At 41.5% G+C, this 20,249-nt stretch overlaps 1 protein-coding gene across 11 annotated transcripts in view; it reads right to left on the bottom strand.

Moving 5' to 3' along the window:
- The window catches only part of Atrx (ATRX chromatin remodeler), a 160,321-nt gene extending 141,622 nt beyond the window's left edge, over positions 1-18,699 (bottom strand). For 6 of the 11 annotated variants that reach the window (XM_085684636.2, XM_085684637.2, XM_048417791.3 and 3 more), the window contains exon 1: positions 18,457-18,699. Coding sequence is in view for 4 of the 11 variants with exons in the window: in XM_048417791.3 (XP_048273748.3) it covers positions 18,457-18,476 (20 nt within the window). In the remaining 7 variants the exon portion in view is untranslated. Of the gene's footprint in view, positions 1-3,456; positions 3,596-17,910; positions 17,933-18,315 lie in introns of those variants that run through there. The other 5 variants (XM_085684634.2, XM_085684638.2, XM_085684635.2 and 2 more) reach the window with 4 other exon arrangements.
- Between the last annotated feature and the right edge of the window lie 1,550 nt (positions 18,700-20,249).

Raw genomic sequence — 20,249 nt, 5'->3', positions numbered from 1 at the left:
AATTACAGACAGAGAGCTGAGCCTCTGTCTCCTCCCATTTTATATTCCTCTTTAGTGTTGGGATTAAAGGCATGACTCCCTAGTACTGGGATTAAAGATGTGAGCCACCACCATCTGGATCTGTTTCTGCATTGTTCTTGTGTAGCCCAGGGTGGCATTTAAACTCACAGAGATCCATCAGCCTCTGTCTCCCAAATCTTGGGATTTGGAGAGACTGCCTGGCCTCCAGTAGCTTAGTTTTTACCTTATAATCTTCACGCAAGTTTTATTAAAACATAAATACCACTATATTTCCCCTTTTGTCTAAAATAAAAAGGCTATAACTAATATAAAAACTATATACAATAAGTAAAATAACTACATATATAATTTATACAGGCAATAAATGTATCAACAATTTCTATACCATTTGCATTTGACAAATTCAGAGAAAATACTCCATATCTATCCTATCTTGCTAAGTCCAAAGTCTTGTACCTAATTTACTTTCTATCATAACTTGCTTTCTGCATCTGGAAAACAAAGAAAACTATAACTATCTAGTCTTCAACTCCACCACAGAACCAAGAAGGAAATAATAAATTAACTGAGTAAGCAGGAAGTGTGAGCAAACAACTTTCAAAAATTCTGAGAAATGACAAAACAGGGCTGCCCCAACAGTCACCCAAAGTTCCTCTGCAACACTGGGGCATCTATCGTCAGCCTACAGGACTAGAATACCTGACAGACTTTTCTATGAAGCAGGGTATTTGAAGGGCTGGCCCGCCATGTCTGCACAAGGTTTGGCAGTCACTATCTTTTGTGCCCTGTTTGTTCCAGTGGGACAGCATACTGTCAGAAGTTGAGGCAAGAGTACTTTCTAGCCCAGTGGCATACTTTTGCCACAAAGAAAGTAATAAATTCCATATGAAGTTTCTTTGAGGCCCATTATCTCTGAAGTATATTGGTGCTACCAGGAGCAGACATGTTTCACTGTCATAACAAAAAGAAAAAGAAAAACCCATGTTATCAAAACATTTTAAATGCCATATTATGCAAATCTCTGAAGTGTTTGAAGATTGCCTATCAATTTACTATATATCTTTGTATGTATGACCTTGAAAACATACCTAATGTGACCACAAGTTCGAATGTAATAGGGGACTAATTACTAACCTGCATTTCCTTATTATAATCTTAAACAGTTGGTAATAATAATTCTCAAGGACTAGAAATTTGCATTACATTGCTAAATGAGTTGTATAGGTTCAAGACCTTGAACAAGAGTAGAAATGTATGTACAACATGTTCAAACAAAATTAATCTCAAATTTGTATCAATATATAAAAATTTGTATACAATATACAAAAGTCCAATCTAATGTAAAACGTATCAAACTAGAAGTTCAATTTTCCTTTTAGAATTAACTCAGAGACCTTTTCCACATAAGTTTTTAATTTTTTACTCAATTTATGTAGTAAAAAGATCCATTCTAAGATAGTATCTTCCCTCTGCATTAAAATTCCTATAGGGGGAATATGTATGACCAGAATGCAGTTAAGATTCAGATCTACACAATCCACATGTGCCTTCTGGATTTCTCTTAAAGTCAATTCTCTCTCAGCTTCAGTTCATAATTCTCTAGGACTATTTAATTCCTTGTTATCATCTAAGGTTTTGTTTAAATCAATCACTTCATCAGGTTTTATCCCAATAGTGGGTCATAGATGGGAAATGTCTCCTAGCAATCTTTGAAAGGCATTAAGAATCTGCAATCTCTCCTAATTTGTACCTTTTAGGGTCTAATTTTTTGTAAACCTATTTTATAGCCTAAATAATTAATAGAATCTCCTCATTGTATTTTTTTCAGGAACAATTTGTAATCCCCAATAAGGCAAAACTTGCTTTACTTCTTCAAACATTCCTTCTAAAGAATCTACATCTGAATCAGATAACAAAATGTCATACAGGTAACAGAAAACTATACATTCAAGAAATTACTTACATATAATTTCCTGTACAAAATATTGGCATCGGGTGTGGCTATTATCATACCCTCTGAGATAACCTTCCATTGATATCTTTTAGCAAGTTAAGAATTATTATAGGTAGGTACTGTGAAGGCAAAATTCTTTTTCTCATAAAGGTATTGTAATAGTCTGTCCTGTCCCTTTAAGAGACAAGTCCTGCCCACCCCATTCCACCACCAGGGAGAGCTAGTCTCTCTCCCAAAGAGGCAGCTTCTGCCTTGCTCCCTTTTCCCCACTTCTCCCCTCCCACCCCCTCCCCCTCATCCTCCTCCTCCTTTCTCTCTCTCTCTCTCTCTCTGTCTCTCTCTTTCTCTCTCTCTGGTTTTCTTTCTCTTTCTCTCTGCCTCTTTCTGTTCTTTCCCCTTCTCCCCTTTCCCCTTCTCCTCCATAACCCACCTCATATATAAATATCCAACCTCATGCATGCCTATCCGTCTATCTCTCACCCACTGTGGTTCCTGATGTTCTATCCCTCTCAGTCTCTCACCCGTCACACAGCCTGGTACTTGCTGCTCTCAGTTTCTCACCCACCATGCAGTTCCCTGCCTAGGCTCCCTGTCTAGGACTTGCTGACCCTCATGGCCACTAGGGGGCTTCCTGCCTAGGGCCCAGCCTGTGGTCTCATACTCATGGACCACTGCTATCACTTGGGGACCTGTGGTGTTTTACTTTTACTGTAACAGGTATAGTGAGTGAGGCCATCCTTTAAGCAATAGAGAAGTCAAAGGAATGCCAGACTGTAGAGAGTCCACTGGCTGAATCACCTTATTAACAGCTCTTAGATCTGTTATCATTCTCCATTTTCCAAATTTATTTTATCAACTAGTGCAAGATAATTCCAAGAGCTGGTTGATTCTTCAATATGCTGAGAATTTAGTTGTTCCTGTTCCAGCTGTTCTAAAGCCTGTAGTTTCTCTGTTGTTAAAGGCCATTGCTTACTCCATACAGTTTTGTCTGTCAACCATTTTAGTGGTAAGGGTGTTGATGCCTTTGGAAGATCAGCAGCTGTTGTACTCTGTTCTTGTATAACCTGAAGGGTCAGTGACTGTTTTTATAAAACCTTCTAACATTTTTTCCCAGAAATATATGTTAATTTATGGTTTGTTTCTAAGACTGGGGAAATGTTAATCCGCATATTCCATTGCTTTAACAAATCACGTCTCCAAAAATTCATTGTTGTGTTAGCCACATATGATTTTAATATTCCTCTTTGACCTTCTGGCCCTATAATTCGACCCATCTCACACTCTAATTTACCTGAGATAAAGTTCTGATACCTAAAAACTGAACATTTACATCATGAAGAATCCAATTTGTATGCCAAGGTTCTAATGAAATTATTGTTACATCTGCACCTGTGTCTATCCGACCTTTAATGACAATGTCATTTATTCATATTTTTAATTTTGATCTTTATTCATTTATAGAAGTTTGCCAAAATACTCACTTTATGGTTTCTCCTGAATTTTTTTTATTTTCTCTTCTATAGCTGTTCTATTATCCACAGCAGTATGGTTTCTTACAATAGTAGGAAGGTAAAACAGTACTGGTGCTGAGATGGCTTCATATGGTTTCATCCCTGGTCCCTGGAATCCATATAAAGATGGAAGGAACTCATTGCCAAGCCTGACGAGCATTCAATGCCCAGGACCCACAGGATAGGAGGACAGACCCAATACATACAAGCTGTTCTCTGAACTCCACATGTGTACTCCTATACTCACCAGAAAAGTAAATAAAACACATAAAAAGGTTTTTAATAAAGGCCAGGAAATAGCCTCAGTGGATAAGGCATTTGCTGCACAAGGTAGAGAGAACCAGAGATCAGATTCTAAAACCTACATAAAAGCTTAGCAGGTGTGCCAGCTGCTTGTAATCCCAGTATTCATATGGCAGACATAGGACATCTCTGAGGGAAACTGGCTACCTAGAGTAGTCAGAATCTGAGAACTCGGGGTTCAACAAGAGACTCTGATTCAATAATTACAGTGGGGAGATATTGAGTAAGATACCTAACATCAACCTCAGCCCTCCACAAACATGTGCAAACATGTGTATGTGTACACACACAGGGAGGGACACACAGATATAAATATATAGATGCAAAATAAAAATCACTGGGCAAGCAGGGTGTGGTGGTGCATTCCCATAATTCCAGAACTTGAAAGTCTTGAACTATTAATATACAGCAAATTAGAGGCAAGCCTAGTCTAAAAGATAGCCTGTCTTACTTAATAATGGCAACAACAACAACCAGTGGATGTTTTCTTCAGTGGTGTAGCCAGTAATAAGCTGCCTGTGTACCAGTAAAGAGTTCCCATCCAACTGCCAGGTGTATCACAAACCTTCAGTCCCAGCCCTTGGGAGGAAGAGGCAGGCAGAGCTGTTAGAAGCCAGCCTGACCGATACAGCAAGTTCAATGCCAGCCAGGATTACACAGTGAGATCCTGTCTCAAAAGTAAAAAATAAAACAAGAAGACCATGCAAATTTGTGCAATCAACACCAGAACTCATAGGGAAAAAATGAGATTAGAAGCTCAACACTTGCTGGGTTAAAAGTAGAGCACACCTTTAACCCCATAGCCCAGAAGGCAGAGGCAGGTAGATTTCTGAGTTTGAGGTTAGCCTGGTCTACAGAGTGAGTTTCCGGGCAGTCAGGAATACACAAAGAAACCCTGTCTCAAAAAAAAAGCACACCTCAAAAACACCCACTACAGAGTCAAGCATACTAGTGTACACCTGTAATCCTGACACTCGGGAAGCTGCAGAAGGAGAATAATGTGTTCAAAGCCATTCTCAACTACATACAAATTCAAGGCCAGCCTTGGCCACGTGAGACCCTGTATCAAAACAAAAAAAGAAAAAAAAGATAAAAGAAAATACTGTATGTGGTGACTTATAATCCTAGCAGTGGGAGGGAAAGGTGATGAAGAAGATAGACCGGATGGACTAGAGTGAGACCCTGTCTCAATACATGAAGGAAGAAAGAAAGGACAGGGAGGGAGGAACAATAGCAAGAGTTTTTTTCCTTTATCTTATTATGTATGTGGTGTTTTGCTTATATTAAGCAATGCTGCAGAAGTCCAAACAAGGCCTAACTGGAGTTACAGACAGTTGTGAGCTGCCTGTGCATAGTAGAAATTAAGAGTAGCCAGTGCTCTTAATCTCTAAGTCATCTCTCCAGCCCCAAAATGATAGCAATTTTACAGAATTTACACATGATCCAGAAATGCACTAACATTACGTATGACACTTTGCCTTGAAAACAGACCTGAAATTTGCTTATGGAAATGAACTTCAGAAGAGTTGCAGTTCATAAGTCAAGTGTGTTAGAACATGAATAATCTTAGCACTCACAAGAAGCGTAAGAGGATCAGGGCAAGTTTAAGGTCAGGACAGACTTTACAAGGTGAGGTTCAGGCATCCTTGCTCTACAGAGTAAGACTGTCTCAAAACAAGTAGTTGCAGCTTGTGAATTATTGTGAAATAGTAGAAGGCAGGCTATGGAAATTGAATGGAAAACTATTAACAGATGCAATTAGGTGTGGCTCCTAACATGGTGAACTAAGGTAGCTGATAAATGTTTGGCATGAATACATGTTTATGCATGTATTTTTATGCAACTCTACTCAGCTGGGTGTGGTTTTCCTGCATTTACCTAGTGCAGAAATCAACAAAACGCTTTCTATAAAGGCCAAAGAATACTTCCTTTAGGCTTTGTAGACCATAAGGGGCAACCATCCAACTCTGCAACTACAAAACGCAGTTGCTACAATCGCATCAGGTGGCATAAACAAACAGGCTTGGGTGCATTCCAATAGAACTTTACAAAAACAGGGCCACAAATTGGTGGCTAGATCAGTTTGCTGACCTCTGACTCGCAGAGGAAATCCTGCATAAGCCAAGTATTAAATTCTGCCTTATGCTCAAATTGTTCTTTGATGTATCAATCTTTTAAAAGAAGTTAGAGGCGTGTTTTCAAAACAACCATCAAAACTAAATTTGGAACCTATCAAATAAATCAAAATATGTTTTGGTTTGGTTTGATTTTTGATTTTTTTTTTTGAGACAAGGTTTCTCTGTGTAAGTCCTAGCTGTCCTGGAACTTGATTTATAGACCCGGCTGGCCTTACACTCACAGGGATCGACCTGCCTCTGCCTCTGGAAAGCTGGGATTAAAGGTGTGCACCACCCCCAGCTGCAAAACATGTTTAATATAAACAAAATAAACAAAACAGAGCTGTTTTACCTTCCTCACAGACGCTGCCCTATAAACACTAGTGGCCTGGCTGTCAAGACAATAGCTCTGTTGCTGTCACTACAGGCAGCTTTAGCTAAATTTCTACAGTTCTACTAACACTGCAGATTCAAAAGCTAGGGTGAAAACCTGAAAGCTCAGAGAGTTAGAGTAGCAAACTGGCTAACCTTCTCTCTTCACTGGTGACCCTAATCCTTTTAGTACCTGTGAACTGAGATCAAACCCATTCACAAGAACACAGAGCATCTATAAAATCACCAGGTCCAAAAGCTAACTAACATGACACTGTCTAAATGTTAAACAATACTTTCCACAAGTTAAAGGAAGTCTTACCTGACCTTCTTCCAAAATGAAAATGCTAACATACAGTTGTCTGGCCCTTTTTGTCTGTTTATTTATTTGTTTGTTTGTTTGTTTGTTTGTTTATTGGTTTTCTCAAACTGCAATTCCTCATATGTGTAATCTTTTTACAGTCTTGTCAAAAGTGTGCCCATCCTTAAAAAAAAAAAACCTTTCCGGGTAGTGGTGGCACACACCTTTAATTCCAGCACTCAGAAGGCGGAGACAGATGGATCCCCATGAGTTCGAGGCCAGCCTAGTCTACAAAGCAAGCTCCGGGACAGCTAGGGCTTTAATAAAGAGAAACCTTGTCTCGAAAAAAATTAAAAAAAAAAAAGCGTGCCCACCTCTAAGGACTAGATTGAAGTATCTTCTGCGTCTCTATTTCTTAGTCCCCCATCAGAAATGCCTTCGTATCAAGTTGGTGCAGTGACACACACCATCATGAGGCTGAGGCAAGATTATTGCAAATTAAGCCAGCCTGAGCTACAAGAAAAGATTGCTCCAGAAGAGACAAAGGGAGAGAAATAGGCAGTGGTGGCAGTAGCAGAAGAAAAGATGCAGGGAGTAAATTGTCTTCCTGGGCTTGAAGAATTCATCTAAGATAGGGGGCGTACTTAGCATGCTGAAGATGTCTGCAGCATTACCAAAAAGGAGGGGGGAGTTCCTACTCACACAGTAACTTCACTGTACCTTGTACAGCATTTTTATCACTTTTTAACTTGCTCTAAATATTTGTGTATATGTCTTATTTCTTCTATTATGTGTAAAATAAGACTAATTTCTAACCGTACTAATCTTTCCACCTCACAGTAAAATCTTTAATGTCAACACATTCAAACTCAATAGAAAGCTAGGGTTGTATGGCACATGCCTGGAATTCATGAGCCAGTCTCTGTCATATAAGTTCAAGGCCAGTCTAGATATGAGATTCTGTCTCATGAGATTCAATGGCAATCCCATCTAGTCTGTAAAACTTTACTAGACCTCTCTGAAGTCAGCATTCCCTCCTTTTCTGATCCTAGTAGAGCCAATAAATATGACACTATAGAACTGCTTCCCTACTCAGCCATCTCCCTCTCTTTATTAAGAATGCCTACAGGGCATCAAGTCTTTATTTGGGGAGGCAGCATGTGCTATCGCACAGATGGAGTCTTGTCAATCAGGTCTCTCCTTCTACCATGTGTCTCAGGAGTAAAACTCAGACTTGGCCATAAGCACCTTTACCTGATGAGCCACCTTGCTGAATGTGGGTGGAAGGTAAGAAGTTGGCATGAAGAAATAGAGATGGAAAGAAATGCAGAAATTGTTATTACCCTATGCACAGATAGTGCGCAGCCTTGTTCCTCACTGACACTCAAATATTAGATTAACTGGCAAAGTATTCTCCCAAAACATAGTGTAGGTTACTGATATGCCAACACTACCCTAAACAAAAACTATGAGGAATTAAATAAAGCGGAACTACAGATACCAGGAACAGGAATAACTATTTGAAGCGAAAACTGAGAGACTTCTCAGAGGCAGGATATGAAAATAGTAGCTACAGGGCAAATCTCGAACAACTTTTTCTAGAGCAAGAATCTTTCTCCAGACAAAAAAAAAGAACTGGCTAGGGTAATATCATTTTAATTATAACAAAAATTTAATGTTGTTATAATTTAACAAAAGGACAAAACTACACTAGATAAAAAGTAGAACAAAATCTAAAGCCAAAATTAGCAACCTTCCAGCAAAATAGTTACTCTTCTCAGTAAATATCTGCACTTGTATGTATACATGATATGTAGCACATCAGCAATAAACCATCTCTATACAATCATTTGCATTTCAGAGCAAAAAAGATGCATGTACATTGAATAAACTTCCCTCTTTACTAGCCTTCTCCCTATACCCCAAAAGTAAACCAAAGCATATCTTATGAAGTCGAGACATTTCTAAAATTAGAATATCTTCTACAAATTCATTCTGCTAATAACAAGACATAAACTTGGAAATGAAAATTTATGCAAGCTCATCCAATCAGAAATAAGAGTAGTTATTTGACTAGAAAAGTCAAATGGTGTAGGAGGTTCTTCTGTTCATGTGTTGCTTTCATTGGTTAATAAAGAAACTGCTTTGGGCCTGATAGGGCAGAATTTAGGTAGGCAGAGAAGACATAAATGAATGCTGGGAAGAAGAGCAGAGTGAGGGTCACCATGGATCTTCTGCCTGAGACAGACGCTGGTTAGAGTCTTGCCTAGAGTCTTGCCGGTGGGCCTGTCACGTGGTGATTCACAGATTGGTAGAGATGGGTTAAATTGGGATGTGGGAGTTTGCCAGTGGGAGGCTAGGGATGGTGGGCCAAGCAGTGTTTTAATGAATACAGTTTCTGTATGGTTGTTTCGGGGCTGAGCTGGCCGGGCAGCAGGGACAAACAGGGGCCCGCTTCCATACAACAAAGTCAGGCTTGGGTCAGTTCACAACAGTCCTCAAACTATTATTAAACTAAATTAAGAAGGATCCCAAAGATTTTACTAATAAGGACTGTTGTAATGTTGAACAGAGTAGCAAATGCCTAACTATCCTACACCTCGTGAGGATGAGATAGGAGTACCATGTTGGAGACCAACTTGGACTGCACAGTAATTTTGAAGCTAGCATGGGCTACACAGCCATACTATGTCTCAAAAAAATATTAACTCACATGCCTACATCCGTTCAGAAGTAATTCTTTTATTTTGTCTTGCTTATTATGACAGATTCTTGCCATGCTGCATAGGTCTGCCTAGAACTCATAATCCTCCTGTTTCAGCCTTGAAGTAACTGGGATTACAGACAAGTCTGCACCACCACACCAAGACAGAAATACTTTTATGTATGTACTACACATACTTATCTAAAGAGAGTGACAATATATAACTGACAATTCCATGACCAACTACATCAAAGGCTGCCAAATCTAGTCTGATCAAAATTAAGGTTTAAATCGATGTGGTAAAGAATGCCTGTAATTGGCCAGTGGAGGCGCCCGCCTTTAACACTGTCTTAAAAACAAACTTTAGTATATGTGCTACCAGCTGGACTGGGAAGGAACAAGCATAGGACCAAACTAGTCCCTCTGAATGTGGTTGACAGTTGTATGGCTGGAGCAGACTGGGGGACCAATGACAATGGCACTGGGATTCATCTCTACTGCATGTACTGGCTTTTTTGGATCCTATTCTTTTTGGATGTATACCTTGTTCAGCCTTGGGACCTTCCACAAAGCAAAGTGCCTTACCCTCTCTTAGGATTAGATGGGGGTGGGATGGGAGGGTGTGTGGAGGGGATGGGAGGAGGGGAAGGAGTGGGAATCTGGATTGGTATTTTTTTTTTAAAAAAAATCGAATAAATTTAAAAAAAAAAGCCAGAAGGAGGTGGCGCATACCTTTTAATCCCAGCACTTGGGAGGCAGAGGAAGGTGGATCTCTGTCATTTGGAGGCCTGCCTGGTCTACAGAGTGAGTCCCAGGACAGCCAGGACTGTTACACAGAGAAACCGTCTCAAAAAAATAAATAAATAAATGCCTATAATCAAAGCACCCATTTGAATACATAAGACCAGTGTCTGATAAACAAAAGTCACAATTTTTTTTTGTAGTAATAGGGATTGAACCCCCAGAGCTCATTCACTCACACCATACAAGGGCTTTACCACTGGTCTATCTTCTACTGCCCTCTTTACACTTTTTCATTTTGAAACAGGGTCTCACCCAGCTGCAGAGATTGGCTCTAAATTCACTCTGAAGCCCTGTCTAGCCTTGAACTTGTGATCTTCCTACCTTAGTTTCCCCAATAGGTAGGATTACAGGCCTGTGTGCCCAGGTCTAAGCCCTGTCTTTCTTTTGACCCCAAACCAAAACATAACCAAGTACCTGGTATCTTAATGCTTGCAAATCCTTCTGAAGTTTGCAAGTCGGTGCACATGCTTGCTCTCTCTCTCTCTCTCTCTCTCTCTCTCTCTCTCTCTCTCTCTCTCTCACTTACACACAGGTCTGGCTTAATGTTTTCCACATTGCTGAAGTACAGTATTTTCTCAACTAAACATATTTAAGGGGCTGGAGAGATGGCTCAGTGGTTAAAAGCATTGCCTGCTCTTCCAAAGGTCCCGAGTTCAATTCCCGGCAACTACATGGTGGCTCACAACCATCTGTGATGAGATCTGGTGCCCTCTTCTGGCCTGCAGGTATACACGCAGACAGAATATTGTATACATAATAAATAAATATTTAAAATAAAACTAAACATATTTAAAATACTGGGTTACTATCCAATTGCTTGATAACGATCACCTTACCAGACTCTAAAGTCTTTCTAAGACATTAACTAACATCTCTCAAATCAGAAAACTTCCACTTTAAGACTAGCCAATGTGGTGGCACACACATTTAATCCCAGCACTTGGAAGGCAGACCAAGCACATCTCTAAGTTTGAATCTAGCCAGCCAGGGTTACACAGTGAGACCTTGTCTTAAAATGAGAGATTGGGGATAGAGAGATGAGTCATTGATTAAAAACATCATATATTGCTCTTCCAGAAGATCTGAGTTCATATCTCAGCACCCATACCAGATGGCTCACAGTCACTTGTAACTCCAGTTCCAGGGAAATTCAACACCTCTGGCCTACACAGGCACCACAATCATGAGCACATACCCACTATCTCACACACAAATCCACATTATTAAAAGTAATAATATAAATAAATAAGTACAATTATAAATAAATAAACAAAATCAAAAGTTAGGTCTTGTGACACACCACTGTGCTGTCCCCTTTCTGTCGCTGTTGCTGCTTTTGTGTAATTTCAGTGTGGGCCTCGGCCTCTTTTGTGGGGCAGCTTTCACCATGGCAGGCGAGAAAAATCAAAGCAGTCAAAACTGAGTACACAATCATATTACTCTGAAGCTGCTCTGGCGTAGGCTGGTTCTGTGGCACAGCGAAAGATTAAGAGGACTCCATCCCTTGGCAAACTAATGAAAGCTGATTATGAACAACGGGGTTTGTTAATGAGGCAGATCAGTTTCTGATCTGATGGACAATCGACCAATGAAACAGACACACCTGCACACTTGGAAATGGAGGCCAAACATAGAATTGATGCATTCCAACAACAGACAGGAGCTGTCTACTATAAAGGGACCTTCTGCTTTACTCCATAATTTTGTCAGACCAAGAATATATTCTCCAATCAAGATACACTTTGGTCCCACCACATTGTGACAGCATGGTTCTCTCTATGCTTTCATTCCCCTTCCCCAATCCTTAATTTACATAAAGAATAACGGTGTATATGCACAAGCATGTCGGGCTTTTCTTTTCAAACTAAACTGCCAATGTTGTTTTGGCTGACGTCGAATGGAGATGGTCTCGGGGAAGGTACTGGTTCTGGGAAAATGCCCCCTTTCTCCATTAGTGGCATGCTCATTCAGCTCTTTATATTCCAGGAAGTGACTTTAACAAATGAACCAAACAACATGAAATTCCTTGCATACCTTGTTGGATAAGAGAAGTTTAATGCTTTTGTTTATCTTTGTAAAACCAAGGACAGATTTCTAACTCTTTTGTATGTACTGTTACAAGGATGGCAATCTGTGCTTTAGTAGTGGTAAATAGACAGCTTTCCCTTCAGGCAAAACAATAACAGCCAGGGATGTAATTCAGTGGTAGAGTGGTTGCTTAGGGCTGGGTCCCGAAGACTGGGTAGAGGATATAACACATTATCAGCTGCTGCCTATTCTAAAAATCAGTTGCCATAAGGATTAGAATGGTAAATTTCTAAGCAGTCTCTATGCCATCAAGTCTCTCAATACCAACATCTCAACACCAATAAGTATTAGTTGATCAAAATTTTCCATGATGTCAAAAACATGAAACTCCATGGTTTAAAATAAAACAGTTGTCTGGTGTGATGGTGCATAGCTCTAATCCCAGCACTCAGGAGGCAGAGGCAGACGGAGTTCTGGGACTTCCAGGACAGTCAAGGCTATTACAGAGAAACTGTCTCAAAAGGTTAAAAAAAAAAAAGAAAAAAAAAAGGTTAAGGGACTGAAAGCCAAAAGTGAGGAAACTAATTCCAACTAGAGAGCTTGAGACAGCCTGGGCTACACAGTTTTTAAAATAAAAAAAAACATTAAAAAAAAAACTGGCCAGCACTTGAAAGAGACCTCTGTGAGTTTGAGGTCAGTCTGCTCTAAAGTTCCAGGCCAGCCAGAGATAGAGCCTATCTTTAAAAAAAAAATGTAAAGCTCTTAAAAGCTGAGCCATTGATTATTCAGTATATGACTTAGCCAGGTCATCAGTTTAACTTTCCTTCCTCTGGCTCTTGTCTACTGGGCATTTTTCTACCACAGGTCCCTAAAACATTTGTTTTAAAAAAAAATACAAGTAAAACAATAGAACTAAGCTCTTCTCCCTAAGAAAGTTCTGATGAAGAAAAATATCTGGAATTACTACACAAAGATCAAATTAATGATAAAAGTATAGCTGGCCATAGTATATCTGTTTCATATTAAAAGACAATGAAGCCAGGAAGGGTGGAGCAATGGAGAAACTGGAATTGAGATTGACTGATTTGGAACTGTGGGCTTGGTTCTCAAGCACTGTCTGTCTGTTTCTTTTGTAACTGTGATTGTTATGACTAGGGAGATGAGTGACACTTCAGCCCGAGACAGTTCTTAGTACCCCATGGAATTCTTCCACAGCAATAACCAGGGAAGTACAGCTTTATTGACACTACCATTTAGACACATGGTTTGCCTTGGTTGGGTGGGGGGGGGGCTTTTTTCCCTTCTTCCTTTTTTTAAAGACAGGATTTCTCTGCGTAGTTCTGTTTCCTGGAACTCACTCTGTAGACCAGGGTGGCCTTGAACTCAGAGAGCCACCTGCCTCTGCCTCCCAAGTGCTGGGATTAAAGGCATATGCCACCACCACCTGGGCACGAACACAATTTTAAATTAAAGTAATTCAATCCCTGAAGTCGGGAGTGGTGGCCCATACCTGTAATTCCAGCACTTGGGAGGCTGAAGCAGGAGACTGGTCATTAATAAGAGGCCAGCATAGACTATCAACCAAATTCAAGGCTATCATGGACCACATACTGAGACCTGTCTCAACCAAAAAGAACAGAACACAAGCTAAGTTAAGGCTGGGTAGAGCCCGATGGTGGTGGCATGCACTTTTAAATTCAGGACTCAGGAGGTAGAGGCAGGTGGATCTCTGTGAGGTTGAGGTCAGCCTGGTCTACAAAGCAAGTTCCAGGATAGCCAGGACTGTTTCACTGAAAAACCCTGTCTCGAACACCCTGCTCCCAAAAAAAGACTGGGTAGAATTCAGGCTCCACTAATTACAAGTTGTAAAACTTCAAGTTCTGTTTCTATTTCCTCACCAGCAAAATGGGGAAGATGAAGTAGTATTCTGAAAATCAATCCCAACTATACAAGCTGGGCCTTGCATACTTCAGCACTTTAGAGCTCCTGGAGAAAGCCGGAGTTTGGTTCTGGGCACCAATTGTCAGGTGCTTCACAAGTGCTTGGAACGCCCGCTTCAAGGGACCCAACACCCTCTTTTCTGGCCTTGTGCTTGAGGAAGAATGGCCCACATAAGCTCATATATTTGAATGTTTAGTCATCAGGAAGTGACACTATTTGAGGAGCAGGAGGTGTAGCCTTGCTGGAGATTTGAAAAGCACATGCCAGGCCCAGTGTCTGTCTGTCTGCCTGCCCGCCCCTCCCTCCCTCTCTCTCCCTCTCTGCCACTGCTCCAGCATCATTAGTGCTGACGATGCTCCCACCATGATAATGGACTAACCTTCTGAAACTATAAACAAGTCCCCAAAAAGAGTTGCTGTGGTCCTGGTGTCTCTTCACAGCAACAGAACAGTGTTGGCACTGGCCACTCTTCCAGATGCCCCAGATTCAATTCCTAGCACCCACATGGCAGATTACAACTGTCTGTAACTCCAGGTCCATGGGATCCAACAACTCCCACCCCAAGATATACATATAAGCAAAACACCAATTCACATGAAATAAAAATGAATAAATTAAAAAAAATAAGTTAGTACCAGGGACTGAAGTTTTGTTATAACAAGCCTGACCATTCTGTTGGAGGAATATGGAAGACTTTGGACTAAAAAAAAATCAGACACTTTAAGAGATGGCCATTCTGAGCTTAGAAGACAATGCAGAGGGAGACTTGAACTGTGAGGGCCCAGCTCAAGAAGTCTTAGATGACGGGCTGGAGAGATGGCTCAGCGGTTAAGAGCACTGCCTGCTCTTCCAAAGGTCATGAGTTCGATTCCCAGCAACCACATGGTAGCCCACAACCATCTGTAATGAGATCTGGTCCCTCTTCTGGCCTGCAGACATACATGCAGACAGAACACTGTATACTTAATAAGTAAATTCTTTAAAAAAAAAAAAAAAGAAAAGAAAAAAGAAATTTCAGATGGGAAAAATAGGCCCTCAAGAAGTTTCAGAAGGGAAAAATATTAGTAAGTGGCCTAGAGACCATGCTTGTGAAATTGACAATGTGGGTACTTTTTGCCCTTGTCCTAAAAATCCACCTGAAGCTAAACTGAAGAGTTTTAGATTAATGCCATTAGCAGAAGGTTTCAAGACAGCTAATATTGACCATATGACCTAGAGTGGCTATTAGTCTTCACTCTTATGCAGATCTATGATGAAAAGGAACAAGCTAGACAAGGGGAGACACAAGGGGAGAAAAGGGGCACCAGAAAAAAGTTTAAAGAAAAGCCTGATGCTAAATGGAATAAAGAGAGTGGGGACCTCAGGGCAAGACCCCACCCAGGTAAGCTAACTTGTGAAAAGGAATTAAAGAGAAATTTAGGCAGTGAAGGAAACCATCAGCAACAGAAAGCTGGTGAAGACGTAACTGAATGAGGGGGCCATGTTCCAGCCCCAGCAAGTGGCAGAACTTGATAGCTTTGGCCACATGGTTCAGGCTTTAGAGTCAAGGATACAAGAAAGAGGCTATGGCATCTCCCTGCACGGAGGCCTAAAGAAGCCATTGTGTGAACTGTGAAGGTGAAGCCTGGATTATTACCTTGGAGACCCCAGAGACACTTGGAGAGCCAGAGTCTTGGGACACCTGCTGAGGACAGCTGCTAACAGAGCAGAACCAGCCCAAGAGAATTGGAGACCGGAAGAATGCTCCTCACCACGATGATAATAAACTAAACCTCTAAAACTGTAAGCAAGTTCCTAATCAAACGTTTAAATCAGAGTTGCCATGGTCATGGTGTCTCTTCACAGTAATAGAACAGTGTAAGACAGGCCTCTTCCAGCACTCACACACATGTATGTGTATATACACATAGAAACACATAAATAAGATACACCTTTAAAATAAAAAAATACTGTTGCCTGCCAAGATGGCGCAGTGAGTAAAGGTGTCTACTGAAAGACTGGGGACCTGAGTTCTATCCCCTGCACCCACATGGAAGGGGAGAACACACTCTGACCCCTGTAGGTCTCATATATAAACACACACTAAATAAATGTAACTTTAAAATGTGTTAATTATGCAAGGACAAGTACTCAATTTTAGTTACGATTAGTCATCACCAAGATCTAAAAAATAAAAAAAAAACTCAAGACCAGTAAAAAAAAAAAAAAAAGAAAGAAAGAAAACCCCAGCATTAAAGCAGTAGGCATAATTTCTTCATCCTAAAGAAAGAGGAGTTTCCTGAGGTGGTTGTGTCAAATATTGTGTAGAAGTCTCAGACACTGGAAAAACTGAAATAGGGAGATCTACTGGGCCTAGGAATTAACGAGCCAACCTGGTCAACATGGTAACATTGTTTCAAACTAAACTGCACTAAAACTGGGGTACAGGTCAGCAGGGGAACAGTAGGTTAGCAATGCACAAGGCTCTAGATTCACTCCCCAGGACCGCAAAGAAGAGGGCTAGACTGATAGAACAGGTGGTAGCATGCTTACTTAGCATGCACAAAAGTCCTGGGTTCAATTCCCCAGCCCAGCAAAACCCAGCATGGTGACATGTAATGCCAGCTCTGGGAAGTTTATGATCTTCCTTCACTACACTGTTCAAAGTCAATTTAGTTTACATGAGATTATGTCTCAATAAATAAATAAATAAATAAATAAATAAATAAATAAATAAATAAATAAAAAGGAAAGAAAAGAAAAAAGGAGAAAATCCAAGGAAGACCTATTTTTTTTCCCTTTGATACGGTCTTAGAATGTTTGTTGACCAGGCTGGATTTGAACTTGTGAGATCCAAGATTGTTCTGCCTCAGCCTCTAGATGGCAGAAGCTACAGGCAACACCTGTGTCTTCTGTTCAGGTATTTTCAGTTTTGAGTCAGGCTGGCTTCAAATGCAGCTTCACCCTCCACAAAGGCAGAACTATGGTCTTAAATATAACTAAGAAACTAAATAAAATGTAAAAATCATACAGAACTGAATGCCTAATAATAACCTGCCAATACTTCCCAATACCCCATAAAGATTTGTCTTACTTGAGTCAATTAACACAAATTCATAAAGCAAGGCAAAGATCTTTACACAACTAAGGGTCTGTATTTTAGAACCAACGTATATTTTCCCTAAGTAAAAAGAGCATCTAAGCGCTGCTTGCTGAAAATAGGCTGATAGGCTCGTTCTCAAATTCTACGATCTAAACTGCTCTAACAACATGCTGTCCTAGGAGTAATTCAAAGGCACATTTTGCCAACTATAAATGCAATTATGATCCATGCTACCTGTAATTTTATTTTGCCACTGGGTAACAAGCACGCATCTCATCTGAGCAGGAAAAAAAAAACCCAACCTAATTCACTCTTAGGATGAAAAGTCAAATATCGAACTGCCCACAGAGAAAGGTAACTGCATAAAACCGGTATACATTTCAGATTAACTACTCAAAACAGTCAAGAAGCAAACTGGAAACGAGTGAAAAACAACCTCGGTCTAATTAAAACGTTTGATTAGTAAGATATGGCCTGCTGGGCACAGCTACCTTTGCAATAAATCTTACTTCTGGTGAATCCCCGTTAACCGGCTCCTCATCTCTCCTGGAACAAATAAATAAAAACATGACCTAACTACTTCCTGAAATATGCCCCAAACGCGGGGAAAACAACTGATGTCCCACTAAAAACCGGACTTTGCCAAAAGTAGTACGCCAGGCTTCTCAGAAAGCAAAAGCATTAGCCTGCCCCCCTCCCCCGCCGCCGGCCGGTGGGGGGGAAAAATCCCAGGATAGCCTCCAGGATTTGGGGTGAGAAAGAAGCTAAATACCTTTGGGGCCAACGTCCTTGCCCTCCAACCTCGAAAGCTCTGCCACCGCCAACTGCGGGGAGCCGAGGATTTCCCGTGGCGACTGCCTTTAGAGCGAGCTCGTCCCAGGATCTCACTTCCTCCCGCCGCCCCTCCCCCGCCCCTCCCCTCCCCCCCCGCCCCTCCCCTCCCCCCCCCCACCCGGCACAGTCGCTAGGCCCAAAGATTAGAAAGAATGACCGCAAGCGCCCAGCGCTCGCGACTCCCCGGCCTCCACACTGCAGCCGCGGAGGCAGGAGCCTAGCAGAGGCTCCCGACTCGGCGCCGGCGGGAGGCGGAGAAGTCACGGCGCCAGGCAGGCCGCCCCCGACACACACCCCTAGCCCCGCTTGGGGCTCCCCACCACACTCCCCCAGCCCCGCTCACCTAGAGGGAAAACGATGCCGCTGACCGCGAAGCCGCGCGCGGGCCTAGGGCGCCTAGCGCACGTCTTTGCAAACACCCCACTCGAGTGGAAGGCTCCCGGGAGCACAACGCCGGGGCCCGTGACAAGGGCTTGCGTTTTACCTCATGGGCTCAGCGGTCATGTTTTTGGCTCGGACGCCTGCTTGGCTTCGGCTACCCTTGGGTACCGATCCTCGTTCCCCAGCACCCGATCCCGAACGCAAAGTACTGGAAGCTTAGTAGTCACCGCAGCTGCTGCTGGATCTTCCCCACAGCTCAAAGGCCGTTGCCGCTGCCGCCGCCGCAGGAGCCGCGGAAACAAAGCGACGCCGCCGCCGACGCCATTTTGTTGGGCCGAGGCTCAGGCAGGAGAATTGGCGCGTCCTCCCTCTTCCGCTTTCCGTCATCTATTGGCTACCTCTGCCAGAGCTCAGTGTCTTATTGGCTACGGGAATTCACCTTCTTTGGGGGCCTGTTGCTAAGGCGGTCGACGTCATTTGGCCGTCCACCTTTTCATAGAGATCCAGTTCATTCCTAGCTGACCTTAAAGTACCAGGGATATATCTTGACTTTATCCTAAAAACACTCTGTTGGTCCATCCTCTTTACCTCCATCTAATTGACAAAACAGTGACACCCCATTTACGTTTATTGAGAATTTACTGTATGTCGACCCCTTCTGCAGATGCTTTATCTGAATTATCTCATACAATGCTTGTACCCTCCAAAGTAGACAGACCTAACATTTTCTGGGTAAGGAAACCAAAGCACAAATTCTACATTCAACCAAACACTCATCCTGGGGGGGAAAAAAAAGACATGCTCTTGTGCTGTTTGAACCCAAGGCTTTGTGCATGCTAAGGAAACATTGTATCAATAAGCAACATGATCAACCCCATGCTCTTAATCATTAACCTCTATAAACCATCCAAAATATAAATGTTTTCTTTCCTTGATCTTGTAATGCCCTCTGCTTCTATCCTACATGTTTTACACATAATATTACCTTGCCGATGTGCTTACACCTATGTGCATTTTTACATTGGGACGGAAGGGAGTGAGAAAGGTTCTCACTATGCTGTCCTGGCTGGGCAGCAACTCACTATGTAGATGAGGCTGGCTTCAAACTTGCAATGACCTTGCTGCCTCCCAAGTGCTTAGAAGACAGATGTACCCCATCACACTTATGGATACTTAAAGATACTTACATGTATATGATCAGCCATTGGCATGCAATTCTTTTGATATTGAACAAATTTGAAACTGTTACACAGAGATCAGTCATTACTTCAGTCTGATGAAGGTATCTCTTATAAGCCAACCTATCTAAATCTTTTTTCTCCTCGTTTCATTCTTCATTCATAATCTCTGCAAAACACGAATCAGTTTTTTAAATTAGCAGTTTCCAATTTTGTGCCCATATTTATTCTGCAACACAAGTTCATTCTATTTATTTTGTTTGTTCTATTTATTTTTCGTGAAATATGTACCAGCTTTAGTCATGCTCAGATGTCAGGGTTGCAGATTTGTACTAGAATGGCAAGAGAGCCTCTTTTCAAATAATGCATACTGATAATCAGACTAGCATAACTTTTTTTCCTCGATTTTTAAGTCAGGGTTTCACTGGTAGCCCCGGCTTTCCTGGAACTCACTCTATAGACTAGGCTAGCCTCGAACTTGTATCCTTGACTCTAAAGCCAGAACCACATAGCCCAAGTTGCCAAGTTCTCCTGCTTACTGGGGTTGGAAGATGCTCCTTTTCGTTGTAGATATACATAATAATTACAAATTACTAATAACAACACTTGGTCAATACGGGTCAATACTAGGCTGTCCTGAAATCTCTTTTGTCAATGCTATCAACCCAAAACTCTACAATTTATCATCAGGCACATTTTTAGGACAAAGGCAAAAAGT

The sequence above is a fragment of the Myodes glareolus genome, chromosome X (assembly GCF_982192425.1).
Source record: "Myodes glareolus chromosome X, mMyoGla1.1, whole genome shotgun sequence".
Classification (NCBI taxonomy): domain Eukaryota; kingdom Metazoa; phylum Chordata; class Mammalia; order Rodentia; family Cricetidae; genus Myodes; species Myodes glareolus.
Note: the sequence above shows the minus strand (reverse complement) of the source record. Positions and strands in the feature narration are given on the sequence as shown.